Source organism: Xiphophorus couchianus, chromosome 3, assembly GCF_001444195.1.
Source record: "Xiphophorus couchianus chromosome 3, X_couchianus-1.0, whole genome shotgun sequence".
NCBI lineage: Eukaryota > Metazoa > Chordata > Actinopteri > Cyprinodontiformes > Poeciliidae > Xiphophorus > Xiphophorus couchianus.
In genome coordinates, this window is record NC_040230.1 from 14,417,375 (window position 1) to 14,435,090 (window position 17,716).

Consider the following 17,716-nt stretch of genomic DNA (forward strand, 5'->3'; position numbering starts at 1 on the left):
TCATTGTTAACTTACCATCCAGAAACCACATGTTGTATTCTCGTTGGTTGTGCAGGAGGCCCTACTATTGCTTTTCAAAGATATGCGGTTGTATAATTGCGCATCTGTTTGCAGCAATTTTCACATGCGAGTGTAAATGCGGAGTTGGGTGGTGCATGGTCAGCAGCAACGTATTTGGATTTAAAGTGACTTGAGGAACTAAAACATCTCATTCTGAAAGAAGCTCAAAATAGGCAGAATGGACCAGACTAAAATAACAATGATTTTGTGCAAAAGAAAGCAATGGACATGTTTTCTATAGCCCATATTCCTATTCAACCTGTTCAATAAAGTACAATAGATAACCTTTAACAAATCACATTCGATTTTAGTGTTTATTTCACTGTTAGTTGTGTAAATTGGTAATTAACACTTGCAAGATTCCTGCCAGATGCAGAGAAGTGGAATGAGGGTGAAATCAGAGAGTGGGAGCGTAAATGAGAGAGAAGACACAGAGAAAAGAGGCCCTTGAAGAGGGCTGTTTGAATCTGAATGGCAGGCTTAAACCAGCATCCAGATGTGAGGCAGACATTTTAGGACAGCCAGGTTCTGGTTTACTGCAACCACGGCGAGACAGTTGGGTATCACGTTCCGACACCTGAAAAACAATCTTCCACGCACAAACAGCGGAATTAACTCACCAGACATTGTCCCTCCACACACACGTCGTTGGCACTAGTGTTGAAGCAGGGGGTGCCGTCTCTGACGCGCTCCGCCAGGCGAACATAAAACCGATAACCGACAGGTCTGCAGGTCAGCTCACACTGCTTCTCCAAACCAGCTGCAACACACAAGCAGATATCACCACATTTTACATTCAAGGAACTTATTAATGTTTTGTAGTGTTATGATCATAAGTTTGATAAGATTTGTATTTCAATGTTTTTTACTAATAAAAGCATAAACGTGGTGTGGATTTGGGCAGTATTTCTACTGAGCCCCTTTTATCCTGATACCCATAAATAAAATCCAGTACAGTCAACTGCTTTGTGAGTTAAAAAACTGACACTGCCTATCAACCTTAACAAATCCCCAAAGTAAATCTGAACTAAGTATTCTGAAAAACCGAAGAGGAACAACAAACCTGGTAGAAACACATTTGTATTTGCAGTGATAGACTTTTGTTTTGGGGCAAGAATGAGAAATTTAAAAATTATGTTGCACTTTCCATTTATTTTACAATGATCAACTACTTTGTGCTGATCTATCAAAAGAAATCAGAATAAATCTAATTGAAGTTTGTGGATTCAAGGTTACGAAATGTGGAGACGTTCAAGAGGAACACTGCAAAAACACAGAATGTTACCAAGTACTTTTGCTCTAGTTTCTAGCATCTTAGTGCTCTTGAAGTAAAACAAATCTGATGTACAAGTAACTTTTCAGCAGCATACAGGAGCTTATTTTAAGGTAATAATTTCTTCATGTTCTTAATAATATAAACTAGTAATAAAAAGTATTAGTTCCACTGGCAAATTTTTTTCACTTATGGGAAAAATGTCTTGTTATAAGTGAAATAATCTGCTTGTGGAACTTGTACTTGTTTTGCAATATACAGGAATTTTTGATGTACAAAAGCTCTCATTTCTTACAGAAAAGTTTCTTGTAAGTTCGTTTTGTCTTATTTCAAGTGTACTAAGATATTTTAACTGGAAACTAGAATAAAAATACTTGGTAAGACGTTTTTACAGAGTGTTATTACTTTTTCTTTTTATATTCTTCTCAGACAAGACAATGTAGAAAAACTCCATTAGAGTCATAAATGCCTTCGACTGCAAGCCAGGAAAGTGAGAGTTGACCATATAACCTTCAGAAAGCCAGATATTGATCACTGACTCCCGGCGCTGCGCTGCTCCCCAGCAGAAACATACATATTCACAGGAGAGTTGTAAACATAAGGGTGGATTTATGAGTTCAGCTGAAAGCAGAGGGGGCTCAATGAAAAAGGGAAGGAGGCAGGAATCAAAGAACGGAGCACAGCTCAAGGTTAGGGAGGAAATAAAAGCCCTTCAGTGACAAGAGAGAAGGTTGACTGTGAGTATGGAGGACCCCACAGGGAAAGAAGCAATGCAAGCAAATAATATGGAGATATTTTTTACGCTGTGACAGATCTGGTTCTATGTTCCCCAAAGCATTTACGACAAACACGTGTGATGAATGCCACACGTCTTGTCCCAGTTTTCATAGAAGATGTGGAAATATTTCTTCAAAAAGAACATTAAAGAACAGACAGGAAAGGGCAGCGAGTGGCTAAAAATGATGGCTATTTTCTTTAAAGGAAGATATCAGGGAGTGTAACGGGTGCTAAAGTCCTCATGCAGGGAGAGCAGATGTGTGTGTGGACAGAGCTGTGATTATGTTGCAAGAAATACTGCTCCAGACGCAAACTCGCTGCATGAGTCACGAGTCATAGATTAAGCTAGCGGTGGGAGGAAGGCGCGTCTCTGCTTCTGAGTGTGACCTCTGACTGTTTTGGGGTATATTTCTTACAAACAACGACACAAATGCAAACACTATCCCAACATCAGTTTGCAAAGTTTGCAAAGAGCATCATTCAAAGCAGCTCTGGAAACCACTTGTTGGAAAACTGTTTTTACTTCAGACACATAAAATCACCTCTGTAATAAGTTTGTAATGTCTTTGAGAGAGCTTCACCATGAAAACAGAACGCCTGCCATCCTGAATAGTCATCAGCCACAAGGCGGTTAAAGTTTCCATCTTCTTTAAAGTCAGACGTTCAAAAGAGTTAGCTGGGAGCAAAGTGTAAAGGGCAAATACCTGACCTCGGCTTTCACCTTGTAAGGTTGAAGGATCTCCATGTGCTTCCACACAATCTCCTAACTTCTTGATATTTCTTAAATCAGCAGAAGACTTTGCAAAGGTGTAATACCAGTGTAATACTACAGCTGTACCTAAATGTTTTGAGACTTAAAGGAAACTTTACTGCTTTCGTTTTTATGGGAACAGGTTGCCATGGACAGTGATCAAATCGGGTATTAGTAATAGTACATCTAAGACCTAATTTGGAGTGTGACTAAGCAATGGAACAAGAGGAAATGCTGAGATAATTTTGATGTGCTCAGGGGAAACTTTTAACGAGGACAGAGCGGATGTCACTCGGTTGAACGGCTGTGAAGAGGGCACAACAGAAAATCCAGGAAGTGTCATGAATGTCACCCAAAAAAGATTCAGCTGAGGGACTGGTTTGCCACCAGTGCAGAGCTTGACCAAAATTGGCAGTTGTGACCATTTCTGCACAGACAGTGAGGCTAAGAGGCTAACTGGGTAACAAAGAATAAACGTTTTTCCAAATAAAACACAAAAGAGAGACAGTAATGCTACAGAAAACACCAGGATTGGACTGCAGAGTCCAGAATATGGTAAAGTTGTTTTCTCTGAAGATGCCCCCTTAAGTCATCTGGAAAAACATTTCACCGGTGAAGAAAAGATTAATGCCTCTGTGAGTTATGCCGACAGTGAAGCATCCTGTTGCAATTCATATGTAGGGTTGAGCATGAAGATGAAAGATAGAGTGATTTTATCTTTCGGTGAGTCCAGTCACTTATCCAAAACAACAACATGATTTATTAGGCAAAGGAAAAGTAAAGCTAGGACGGCTTTAACGAAATCCGGAACAAATCCTTCAAGAGATGTCCTTACAATATGACCAGAACTTCTGCGAGGTAAAGTGGACACACTAAATGATGAAGCTGAAGCAAAGTGTGCTTCAAAATGTACGCAGTCGAGCTACTACAACTTTAAATTCTTTTACATTGTTTCCAGTTGAACTATAAATATGTCATAAGAAAAATTCCACACATTTTAAGATATTTGTTTTACAGGCTGTTTTTCAACCCAGCCCTAAAAGTGCCCTGCGTGTTTTAGACGTTTCCCTGCTTTAACTCACCTGACTCATGCAAAAATCCTGTAAATCAGTTATCGACTGAAATTAGGTGCGTTGAAGCAAAGAGACACCTAAAACATTCAGGGCAGTGTGCCTTCAGGACCAGGGTTGGAAAACAACTGCTTCACCTCACAAACCAACCATTTTAGCAGGAGTGAGTTTATTCACAACTAGAGTCATGAATAGGGATAGAAATGCTTTAACAGCAGGGGTAAGTCAAACAGGATTTCATTCAGTATTTTATTGTTTTATTTTTTTGCAAAGGACACCGTTCATTACTAAACAAGATCTGGACGGTTTTCCAGAAAAAAATCTATTGGCATAAAGATGAGTCCTGCTGTTACTCATTACCAGAAACACAAAAGTTACGACCCACAGCACAGATGAATCCTTGACTTAAAGCTGGGTCAACAGCCTTTCCAGCCTCAGACTATTAAGTTAATTAAGAAGTGTGTTTAGACTAAGTGGAAGTGAGAAGGAGGTCATGCACAGAGGCAATGTACCTGGATCGGATGTTCATAATCACACTACTTCATAAAAAAAACATGGACTGTAACAGGACCATCAGGTGGCTTGTAAACACACTCTGAAAAGGAAGTGTTGATTCAGCACATGTAAACATTTCCTTTAAGGTACTTAAACAGCGCAGTGACAGGATTACGAGTAAAACGATTCAAATGTACAACCGGGGCTGGAATGACAACAATTTTATACCAAAATATAAACAAAAAATAAAATCTCAAACTCCCTGGAGACATCTGTGAAGCAAAAACAATGCCACTTCCAAAATATATTCAGTGTCGGTAAATAGATGAAATTCAGAAATCCAGTTGCACTCACAAACACACACATTTATCAGCAGGCAACTTGGGGTGAAGAGCTGATCAACATGCGATAGGAAGAAGCTGGAATCTAACCTTCAACCTACCGAATGCGAGACCAACTGAGCCACAGTCGCCAAAGATTATGTCTCAACTATTAACCTAAGAATTAGAGAAACTTGTCATATTGTAGTTTTTAAGGTGGTCCGACACATGACAAATAACAGAAAACAAAAACACTCACATTTTGTGGTTTCATAAGTTTAATTTTGAATAATAAATTATCCAGTTCAGGTTTTAGATTCTGAACTGGACATGATCAAGTGAAGGACTCTGATGGTTTCGTCTTTCTGACACCTACAGTGCATCTCTCCTAGTCTCACACATCTTGAGACATGATTAAAACAAATCAAACGCTGGTGTCATGAAGGATGTCGTTAGAGACACCACCGCTGCTCTGGTTCATTTACGGAGATGTTTTTATTCTGATCATTACTCTAATGAAATCTGGACTTTGTAAACAGAGGCAATTGGCTTTGTATCCTCTGAAGTACAGAAAAGATACAGGAAAGAGGGATAGTTGATGCTTGTTCCCTCCATCCATCTGAAATAGTTGTAGACCTTTAAACCCGAAGCTGCTGCAAAATGAGTAAGGTTGTCTCTCACAATCTCCATCTCTTCAAATCATGCTTAACCAAATCTCAACTTCTATTCTCATTTAACTTTTTTCTTCAAGCTTCATCTGTAACTCGTCTCGTCTTCCCTCGTTTCCTCTGATTTTCCACCATCCTTCTGTCCCTCTCTCAGTTTAGTGTGCAGAAGGTGAAATACATGTTGTCTAAGTATACTTCCCCGCTACCAGTCCATCTAAACAAACTCCAGCAGAAAGAGAGAAAGAGCGAGGCAGCTGGACAGGAAGAGAGGAAGATGGGTGTCCAGAGATGGGACAGGGACTGGAAAAAGAGGTGATGTCAAAGTAAAACAACACCTGGGCAAGCAGTGGTGACAAAAGCCCTAAAGAATGAGGGAATATTAATCAGGGATGCCATTTCTAAGTACATTTAGTGCACTAATGCAAAGATCCAGTCAGCACCAACTATAAAACACTCAATCTACCTCGTCAGACTGACGACGGGAGGCTCGATGTGAAAGGTTTGGGCTCGGGCCAGTCTTCACAAGCTAAACACGATTTACTTTGGAGACAGTAAAAAAATCGTTCCATGCTCAAATCCAGTGACGCTGCCAGTTCTTTATCCAGTAGATCCACTAAACATACTTGATGGCTTGTTTTATTCAAAGACTCTCATAGTAATACGTTACAAAAAACGCCTCAATATTAGAGCTTGCCATCTTTCCCAACCGCTGCTCAGTCATCTTTTCGTTCCAGCAGGCTTTAAAGGGACAATTCAGATTTTTGAAGCAGGTTCTGTGGAGTAGTTATCAGTAGTTAGTGCCTTAGCTGTCACATACAGATGTTTTCTCAAAGTTTTTAGCAGGTAGACATTTTCACTCAAGAAGGCTAATTTTAACCAAATTAAGCAACTCTAACTCATGTGATCTACAGTTATATTAGATTATTGATTAGATTAGCATATTGTGTTTGAAATGGCTCACACCAACATGAAATGTTTGAGTTTAAGTGGTTTTACAGGCGCTAATCAGTCTGACTTACTGTTAGCTTTCCTTTGGTAAGATTTGTTTTTATCACTTAAACAAACCGTCTGTCTGCAGAAAGTAAGATACTGACCACTCATGACTATTCCACAGTACCCAGGTTCAAGAAATAAATGGTTGGTCTAGTACCATAATTATCTAAGTCCTATTTTTCAAAATAGGCTAATATGGATTTTATATTCTGTTTTGTCAGATGTTGCTTTTCAATGTCCTCAGTTAATAATATTGAACTGATTTAAGATCTAATTTAAATTTTAACCATTCTTTTCCTTTTCTACACTCAGATGAACGGTTAATATCTCAAAGTTACTTGGTTTAACAAGCAAAACACATTTTCTTTGTAGCAAAATTTGGTCATTGACAGAAAGTGAGTATAAAAGGAGTCAAAGTTAAAAAAAAAGTCAAGTTCTGAATCAAGACTATTTTAAGGGAACACATGGTCTGACAAAACATAAAAAATGAGGAGTACCTTTACACTTTTATTCAGTTTTTAATAAGGGAAAAGAGTAATTTGTTCAACAAAACCGACAGTAAAAGTTGGTTTTGGATCACAGCGATGTTCTTACAACATTTATTGTCAGACTGTTGAACTAGTGCAGGGAATAAAACAGATTTATTTATTCTTATTGAGCCACCAGATCATTGCCAGATTACTTGCTATTTATTACAATCATGCATTTGCCATGACCAGATTTACACAGAGCATCAAACACTCATTCTGCCAAAATGACTCTGACATCCAGTGACATGGACCTCTGTGCCAAAACCTTCTGGCACAGAGCTACTGGGAGTTGACGCTTTCCATTGTCATTCCTGCTTGCCTGAGGAAATATCTGCCTCTAAAGTCTAAATCTTCCACTCTTCCTGGACAGAAAACCTAAAGTAACATCTGGCCTTTGTTTAAAATGGGAAATAGTACAATCTGCATTCAGTCCTGCGTCAAATGACTCCGCAGTAGCCGGGGGCATTCATTAGCTGGAGTTCAGCTTGCAAACCATATGTACGCACCAGGATGACAATACAAAACCTGGAATGTAGAATATGTGAATCATTCAGCTTATTTTAATTCTAAAAAACAACAACAACAAACAGGCACACATCTGGTAAAATGCTAACTTTGTTAGTGTGAGGAACAGGTAGTGTAGAGAGCGTTTATTGCTGCTTTTTTCCATGAAAACAGTTTCTTTCTGCAGCCTGGAATGAGACTGGAGGGAGCCATGAGCCTGATATGCAGCAGTCCTGCAAGATGGAAAACTAAGATACGTGGCTGACACTTAATAAAACACAGAGAGGGAGGACTTAATTGGGTCATTTTGATTCTGATCCACTGCTTACAAAAAATATTGACTGCAGCTCTTCAACTCTAATTATTTAAGCAGCATCGGGTTCCACTTTTTAGCAGAAAATCGTGTTTTTCTTACACACTCTGCTGGATATCTGGTTTCAATTTCGTGCAATGCGTTTATTTGAGGGTAGATTGGTGAATGTGTTTTATGTTATGACAGAGCAGAACCAAAACCGAAGCTGTGTATGTAAAAGCTGAGCTTCTGAGTCTCTGCTCTTACGGTGTTTGTGTGTTCACAGCTTCGGCTTTACTGATACAGTAAAATCCCAAACGACCGACACACAAACACACACGTGCAAACTATTTTCCCACATTTTATCCCAGGTTCACACAGCTATCCACATGCAGAACGCCCTCGCCAGTACGCCCATGATGTAAATACACAGGAGATCATGCACATGCTTTATAAGCCTAATGACAAACACAACTGAGATCATCTCACAGCTGTGTTTTACTCTCCCCTCCCCCTCCTGCATTTCTTATAATCTTTCTATTCACTCTTCGTTTTTTCCCCTAAAATTCCTGAAATATCTATAAAAAATTTCTCTGTCTCTTGTTTCTTTTCCTCCAGCATTGCAAAAAAAAAAAAAAAAAAAAAAGACATGTATAGAAATCTGAATCAGGACCCACTTTGACTCTTGCAAAGTTTTTTACACACAGTTGTGTTGTGTTTACTCAATCCATCTTTTTATCACCTCTGACCATCTTTGCTGCTAAAAAAGAACTAAACCAACACCATGACACAGATACCCTCATATGGGAGCTCTGCATATTTCAACGCTGCATATTCTTCTAACTCAGATTGGTTGGGTGGAATCTGTGGACATCAACTTTCCAGCTTTGAAATAGATTTGTTATTGAATTTAGGTCTGGGCTTTGATTAGGCCATTTTTTAGGCTTGTTCTGCTTTGGAAGTCTCGAATAGGCTCCACCTATTTTCTCTTCCTTGTTTGTACCGAAGCCAAGCATCTCACAGCATGATTCTGCTACCACCATGTCTCAACCCAGTGATTGTGATAACATTATAAAAATATACAACTCTGGAAAAACTTAAGAGACCACTTAAAATGATAAGTTCCTCTGATTTTACTTTTTGAGTAGAATGAACTTTGTTCTTTAGTTCTATGAATTACTGACATGTCTCCAAAATTCCAAAGTAAAATTTTGTATTTATTTATTTCAGATCTCAAGTAATGCAAAGAAAACAAGCTCTTATTCATTTAGTTACAACAATGCCAATGTTTTAACTAAAGAAGAGTTCAGAAATGAACATCTGGTGGAATAACCATGAGGTTTTCAATGGAGTTCAATGCAGTGGTCTCTTAATTTTTTCCAGAGCTGTATATTGCGGTAGACATGTGATCAGAATCAATAGAAAATACGACTGATAGAATATTTAATAATAGCTGAACTCTGATTTGGAACCGCACAGCATTCTGGGGGATGTAGGCAGAGGAACGAGTTCTGCCGCTCAACCTCTGACCAACAGCTAAGCAAAGGTTGGTGGCATCAACTCACTCACTCTCTCTTTGGTTACCTAGCAACAACCTGTTGAGTGACGTGCGCAGCAGCAGTTTCAGGTTGACCCAACATACTTTGGCATAATTCACTTTTTGAAGTAATGCAGAGGTTCCCCAGACTCTTGCACACAAATCTAAATTTTTACGAAAGGCGTATTTGATGCACTGACTCGCACAGGAAGCTGCTCGGTAGGACAGCGTACACATGGAAGTGTTTTGTATGAGACACTGAGATGATAATGCCGAGATTCAACGCAACCAGTCACAAAAAGAAGTGTAGCGTGTCTGCTGCTCTCTGTGACAACAAGCTCATCAACTTGTTGGTATTCATTCAGAATGTGGGAAATAAAGGAATTTGACATGAGAAATGTAGGCTTAACTATAAAATATCAACCATTGTCGGACAGAGTGTTCAGATACTGCACGGTCCACAGAATACACACAGTAGGCCTTAGTATGTTGGAGCAGTTTCATGTTTTGCACCTGTGTCTCATATGGTCATGTCACTAGATTGGCAGTACATTGGATATTTAATACAAAAAACTCTACTTAATAATTATTAACATCTGAAACAAACCAGTTGCTTGACCTTATTTAGGGTTATCAGGATAAAGGGTGCTGCAGAGAAATGTGTGCCACAGTTTAGAGAGACTATTTTCATGAAAACAAAAAAAAAGCATCTTGTGTTGGCCTTTCACCTAAAATCCCCCTGTCTGCGGCTACAAAGTCACAAAGCATCAAAAGGTTCAGGCAGTACTTCTTTTAACAGACTGCTTGTAAAACCAAAACCGAGCAACTTCTAAGTTGCCCCAATTTTGCTTGCACTAGTCGTGTGACACACACATCTCATCACTGCTCTCGTGCTCTTTATCTCACGCTGCAGGAATCTGCGTCCTCCATCAGAGCAGGGAGGAGACGTTTGGCAGGAGAAGCGGGCAGAGAGGGAGAGATGTTGGACAAACAAAAGGAAAAAGAAAAGAAGCAAAGTATTTTGTGCAAAGAACAGAAGTAGGTTGAGCTCCAATCATTTGCTTTTCTTGTCTACTCCCTTTGCTGTCGATGCTGCGTGGAGAAGTGGGGGATGCCGGAGGGGCTGGGCATGAGAGGATGAATTCCAACTCACATTCATTAGAGAGAAATTTGAACCCCCTCAAGCTTACATTTTACTCTCTCCCTTGCGGTGCCAGTTAATTCTCCCTATAAACCTCTTACCGAATTAAAGCAGGGAAACTCTTTAACAACTGTGCGAGTGTGTTAACTCGGTGCTCACCTTCAGTGAAAGGCTCCCAGTTGTAGAGGCGACCCATGAACTCCTGGTTGTTAAAGGCCGTGCACTGCTCTGCTCTGGAGTCCAACGCACCTCCTCCACACACCTGGAGGGTCAAAACACAAAGACAGAGAGGAGGGGGAAGTCAAATAATTTAGTGCCACACACTGAACCAGTATGCGTAGCTACCAAAGAAAAGGCCGTTTCTCTACTGGTCTCCAGAGAAGTCGTGGTGGAGCGGATCGAGTGGCAAGGAAAAAACATCTAATAATGAAACTGGAGAATTAACTGAAGGCCTTGGAGGTAGGCACAAACACACCATGATTTTACACACATGCAGCCTGCATGCTGCTTTGGCCAGCAGCGAGCGCATTCACAACATATGGAAGTGATAGATTTTCTTGGAACGGCTGCTCCCATAAATCTGCTGGGAGGGAATGACTGTGTGAGCGCGTGCAGGGGCTTGCGTGTGTGTGCATGAGAAGCCGGCGCTCATTCAAGAAGTCCTCATGGAGCCGTGGAGTTTCAGGATACCTGCTCATAAACAACAGCTGAAAAATTAGGCTGACACGAATCTGCCGGACTGTAATTCCTCGTTTCCACTTAGCGGTACTGTGCAGGCTGGTGCGGTTCCATACGCTACTCTGTCAGTTTCCTTTGTAAAAGCGACCCATACCACACCGTTGCTGGGCCCCCTTAAGCTGTAGGTCCACACAACAAGAGTAAGGTACAGCTACAGTGCGCCACTGGCGCAACACAATCCAGTAAATTGATTGGGGAATAGAAATACATCACTGTTTGTGACAAGAACAAGATATGGTGCGTCACGTTTGTCGTTGGACCAAGATGATGCCATGATAGTAATTTGGGTTTAATCCCATCTGCCCAGTGAGACGCTGAATACACTGGAGCTCTAAAAAAATGCTCATTAAGCTTTTCTATTGTCAAACCACACAAGGTAGCTTAGAACATTTATCATGAACAATTGCCATACATTTTTCTTCAAAGCAGAAAAAGCTGGGCAATAAATAAATAATATACTGTATATCACCATAGATACGTGATCAATATAAATAGAAAGTACATCCGATACAAAGTTCAATAATTTCAAGCTTTCACGGCCAGTAAAGAAAGGCTAGTGGCATTAACTATCTCACTCACTGGTTACTTAGCAATGACTTGCTGAGTGACTTGTGGTTACCTAGCAATGACCTGTTGAGTACCTTGTGCAGCAGCAGTTTCAGGTTTCACCACTGTGCCTCATGACTGCTTAAAAAGAATAAAAAAATCGGGCCAGAGTGAATGGAAAAGATTCGCACAACAACTCAAAAGGAAACTGCAGATAAAATAGGAAAGTCACATCAACAGTTTGGTAGTATTTCAGATATTTAAAACAAAAAACTAATCAATAAATATTGATAAACATTTACATATGAAATGCTTATATTGTGATATGCTATTCCAACCATATCGCCCAGGCATACAAGGAGACTTTCTTACAGAACTTTGATGTGGTATTAAGCGAAAGTTTTGAATATTTCACCAGTGAAGACATATTCAGGTAGTACCGTGGGAAGCCAAAATCGTTGGCTTCAACGCAGACACACACACATTGGCATATCGCACACAAACATCTCAGATTTCTTTGCACCTCTAATCTCTGTCAACTATGAAATCTTCTTGTCTTTAACTCCTCTCCGTCTTTGATTTGTTCCCTTTTTTTCTTGCCCCCCACCTCTTAACTCACACAGCTGTCGCAAACAGCTGGAAATTTCTAAGCTATCCGTTGTGCAGGGACAAGAGAAAGAGAATTATCGAGTCTCTACATACATGATCATTCACAGACGAAGCGGGTCCACAGTTCCCATGTGAACCAGCTACAAAGTGTAGCCAAAAAATCTCTCGTGGGTAAAACACTAGAATGTGTACTCGCTGACACTCGGCGCGCTGGATTCATCCCTCTCACAGGAGTGTTTGTCTGGAGGAATATATGTGGTTATGTGTCTCATACCATCAGCTGTTCTTCCAATGTGTGAAATGAACTCCAGAAACTTTACATAGAAAGACTAATTCTGCAGAAATAGACTGATTTCTGTGCAGGATATGTGTTACAGCTCAGTTAACAAAGCGAGTCTGACTAAAGCCAGAAGTGAACCCGGATCCTTCAGGGTCAGCACATGTATGTGACCTGATGTATCAAAGAATCGTGTAAATCTGCCATGGTGCAAGCGGTAAATGTCGTTTGTGATGCTTGTAAATATTTCTGCAGGACATAAACATGCAGAGACACATTTAATGCTGGATAGTGTCTCATGGCAAGTTTGAGTGCTTGCAGCAGCAAACACAATAAAGAAACAAAAGCTTTAAACAGGCATGCAGCTGTGCAATGCTGCGGCGTGTTGAAAACCCGAAAAACAGCCTCCACAATAGGCACAGAATCAATGTAAAAGAAAAGGAGGAATGCAAGAAGACTCAAGTGTGTGCAGTCATGCAGATGATGACAGAAGTGCAATAGTTTGAATAGACCCCCACCCCCAGAAGAGTTTAGGGTGTGCAAAAACATCAGGAGGCTAATGGCGAGAATGGAGGGACGAAGGAGGGACGGTGAAGGGAGAGTATAAACAGATTCACTTCAGTGTCATGGTACTGCAAGAGAATCTGTGTTATTGCAAAGACATGTATGCTGGGAGTAAAGGGCGAGGGGGGTCTTTATTTATGCTAAGGAGAGCATGAACAGACAGAGAGGAGTGGGGTGCAGGGTAAAGGTACTTACTGAGGCAGATAGCGGGGCCCCTCAAGGCGAGCACCGCTTCCACAAACCAAATGCTTCGGTTCACAGTGTTAAAGAAAGTGATCTGTATTTATAGCCACACTGAACAAGGTCCTCTGAGCACTTCAGAAAGATTTATTGAAGCTTGTCAAAGTGAGAGTATGACACAAACTCTCCAGAAATGTTTTTTTTTTTTATATTAGGCAAATTTATCTTTAAAAATGAATCTTAACCTACAAACAGAAATCCATAAAAAAAAGTATATTCCACTGCAGGAATTACATATTGAATCCCTTTCTTCAGGTTTTGGTCCCAAATCCATTATCCATAAACTGTTTCCTTTAACCAAAATAAAACCAATTCAAAGTCTTTCTTTTTTAGTAATCTGGGTTGATCACATCAAGGCTCTGAAGACTGTGACCACTTTTGTTATGGTTTACTATAAATCACATGATCCGCTGATTGTCCTTCATAATCCTCTTTTATCTGAGCAATTTGGAGGTGTTTGCATTTGTCTCCAGCTTGGGGAGCGCAACACATATCTGTGTGCACAAGCAGCTTGAACATGGCCCTACACGAATGATTGCTAATTTTAGTAGCTCGGGGACCAACATCATCATCAGATGTTGCAAGACGTTATTTGAAGCACCGTCTTTCTGTTTTAAACTGTTTGAGGACCAATATGTGCAGGTGTACACAAACATCCCATAATAAAGGAGATACTACCGCTGCTAGTCCTGTCTGCACTCTGAACCTAGATATGCATGATGAACCATCACAATGCACCACAGATGTTCTGGGCATGCTCAGAAGAGTTAGGGGAACTCTCGTGACTCTGCCTGCATACTGATGAGCAAAGTACCTTTTTAATTTGCCTGGGATGACCTCTTTAAGACACCACTGAGACAACAAGCTGGCTATATTTATTTTTACATTGTGCTGTGGTTTTTGTGGAGTTTGTGGGACCCAGGCAAAAATGTAAGTTTAGTCAACATGGCTAAAACATAAAGTCTTACTAAGAATTTTGTGTCCACTTTCTAGTGCAAATGCAACTCTTAAGAGACCACTTAAAATTAACAGTTTCTCTGATTTTACTTTTTATAGGTATAAGCTTGAGTGAAATGAACATTGTTCTTTTATTTTATGAACTACTTACAACATGTCTCCGAAATTCCAAGCAAAAATTTAGTATTTATTTGTAGAAAATGAGAAATGGTCAAAATAACGGAAAAGATGCAGTGCTTTCAGACCTCAGATAATGCAAAGAAAACAAGTTCATATTCATTTTGAAATAACAATACTAATATTTTAACTCAGGAAGAGTTCAGAAAGCAATATTTGGTGGAATAACCAGGAGGTTTTCAATGAGGTTCAGTGCAGTGGGCTCTTCATTTTTCCCAGATCTGTATCAGTATGTTTGAGATAAGACAGACCTTAACAAACAAAAAGATATTAGTCTTACTCTCTGACAAATTATTATAACTAGTACTTTTTCATCAATATTAAGGAATTATTGACTTAAAACAAGCTATTATATCTTGCTGAAAAGCTACTTGTAAGTCAGTACATTTGAAATAAGGCAAACCTAAGACATGTGCAGTAGAAACTAAACCAGAAAACCTGGTAAGATTTTGTGTTTTTGCAAAAGACAGTGGACAACATCAGATTGAGTTTGGATCAGGAACATATAATTGTCTTTAATGGCACCAGCAGGTGCAACCAGAGCATCTTGCTTTATGTCAATATGCAAGGCAAGAAAAATGGTTTGGAAGACCTACTTTAATTTTTCCCCTCAACTATCCACAACATGTAGAAGAGGGAGGCTGCACCTCCTCCACATCTGTCCCAGTTGGAGTTTATAAGATAAATCTCAGATAATTACAGCTCGGACACGTTTAACTGTAGCAACTCTCCAGAAAACTTAAGTTAGAAATATTGGGTTTGATTTAGGCAAAACCTTATGAGAACGCTCTGAGTTTATTGTCAAATAAACTTAAAGATCATAAATTGAGCCTTAGCAGAACGCAAACGAATAAAATTATGAGAAGCAGGAAGTTTCAACTTACTCAGACAAAGATTGTTTCCCAGTTTAAGTTTGACAAATACTATAAAAGGTCAAGAAGACAGTATGATGAATGTTTTCTGGTAAAACTAGACAAATAGAAACCATTAGATATCAGCTGCTCAGTTGGGAAGCAGGGAGAACCCTATATTCCAGCAGACAGGAGCCGTATTTCATAGCCTCAGAGCAGAATAGATCAAAAGTAACAAGAGATGAGGTAAAAAGTGTAAAACTCTGTTTCTGCGGCGACTGGAGGTGAATGAATGAACGTGTAGGGCAACGGAGAGCAGGTGAAAGGAACGTGAAAGCAGCTGGTGAGAGAGTGAATGTTAAAGATGGTTTTTACTGACGGGGAGTCTGCGATATACACCAGCCTGTGAAGAAGAGGGGGGGATATGAACTGGCCTAGGTTGCACAAATACATCCCCACATGCAGCACACATATAAACACAAAGGCTCCTGAAGACACACAGCACTCCGATGTGAAATACAAACACCAAGTAAAAAGAAAAACAGACAGTAGTGTGACGGCTTTTGAAGAAAAGCAGGGACACGCTGCTGTGACCCTGCTTGGTTCTTCACAAACCGAAGCCGTCCACATCTGGTTACATCACCTCAGCACCACATACAGGTTAAGGCTGGCTGATCATTCCTCAAGGATTTCTGCAGACAAAACAACTGACCGCAGGTCCCTGGAGTCATAAATCATCAGGCGACAGCACTAATCTCTGCTTGCAAGCACAAAAATCCAGGATATTTTAATACAAAGTCAGTTTTTAGCATTCTGTCTGGCTAATCTTGAACCGGCGGCCCGGTGTCTGTAATCTCCAGAGGAACCACCCAGCCTTCAGCCTCGACCCGAACAGGATGTCAGGACTTCTTGAGAAGATAAATGACACATCGATCAACATGTAAACAATCAGAAGAGAAAGGAAGTGGAAGGAAATGTCACTGTTGTTCACAGGAGATGGAAAAAAGTCTAGAATTTCTTAAATGCTCAAGGAAGTCTGTGAAAATGCAATAAAATCACATATTAAACGTGTATAAATATTTTCCTGCTTAATACAAAAATGTCAAATCAGCTGATTTTAATCACTAATAAAAGTCCTACATTTGGTCTCACCACTGCTTAGGCTACATTTTTCTCTAAGGCCAACCAAAACTTTGAAATAATCCAGTTTTACTGCATTAGAAGTTGATTTTCAGTGAAATGTGTGGAAGTTTTCTCTCGTTTCACTTGTTTTTTTATTTTTTCCTTGGTGCCTAAAATCCAAACAAACTGAGGGATCCAATCCATATGGCGAATAACAAAACCCATAGAAAAATGTCAGAAATGGATGAAATACAGGAGATTAAATAAATTGTGATATATGGGAAGCAGAAAAAGTGAAAAACTAACATTTTCATCGTAATATTTAAGTAAACCGCAAACCGAAAACCGTGTTTAAATCTGATTTAAACACTTTTCAGGTTAGCAACTCTCAATAATTACATTGTTAGTAAAAACATGCTCTGCCTAGTTTCAGCTAACAGATACACTTTGGTCCTAATTATTTCTATCAACCAGAAAAACTGTTAAGATAGCGTAGCGCCTCAAATATTTATTTTGACTTTACTTGAAAGCATTTCTCATTGTTTCGAATTTGTAAAGCTGGTATATTTTAAGAAAGTTGTGACTTTCTAAAAGAATAACCCCAGGAATACTAGTGTTACAAATTCCTCTTTACGCAGCTAAGGTCATGAGTCAATACCACTTGTGCCTGTTGATGCATATTCAACACCAAATCAATTTAGCTTATTTGCATACATGCTAAACTCACTTATATGCATTATATGCGCTATTTCGAAATCAGTAAATCTCTACTTGATTTAGTTTGTCACGGCAAAATCCACAAAGAGCTTGCAGTTGACCAAAGAGCTTTTCAGAATATATGATCAGATACATAATTTATAAAACGAAACCCCAACAAATTATACATCAGGGAGATAAAGTCGTGATTTTAATCCCAGAACTTTCTTCCTGGTCCAGATGTTAAACCAAGGGAAGCTCAGAGAATCAACATGGGGAAACAGATCAGGAGCTCCACCCCGGCTGACAAATTAAGCAGATATATATCATGCTGTCTCCCGCTGGACTATTTTTACATCAGTCAAGAGAAAATCAACAAGATTAATCTCTCCTTGCACTTGTTTCCATTCGTTGAGATTCAGAGATAAGGCTGATGTTTATAGCTGTGAAAGTTGTAGCAATCTTATCTTTCTGAATGAACTCATATGAAGTAAAGCAAAAACCATAAATATTTCTTTAATCTTATAG

The 17,716-nt window shown here is 39.6% G+C and overlaps 1 protein-coding gene across 1 annotated transcript in view; it reads right to left on the bottom strand.

Moving 5' to 3' along the window:
• adamtsl4 (ADAMTS-like 4) overlaps nucleotides 1-17,716 on the bottom strand; it is a 46,001-nt gene that overhangs the window by 11,058 nt on the left and 17,227 nt on the right. Inside the window, exons 5-6 of the mRNA XM_028011589.1 lie at nucleotides 10,571-10,673; nucleotides 681-820 (exon numbers count right to left, since the gene is read on the bottom strand). Coding sequence (XP_027867390.1) covers nucleotides 681-820; nucleotides 10,571-10,673 — 243 coding nt within the window. The remainder of the gene's footprint in view (nucleotides 1-680; nucleotides 821-10,570; nucleotides 10,674-17,716) is intronic.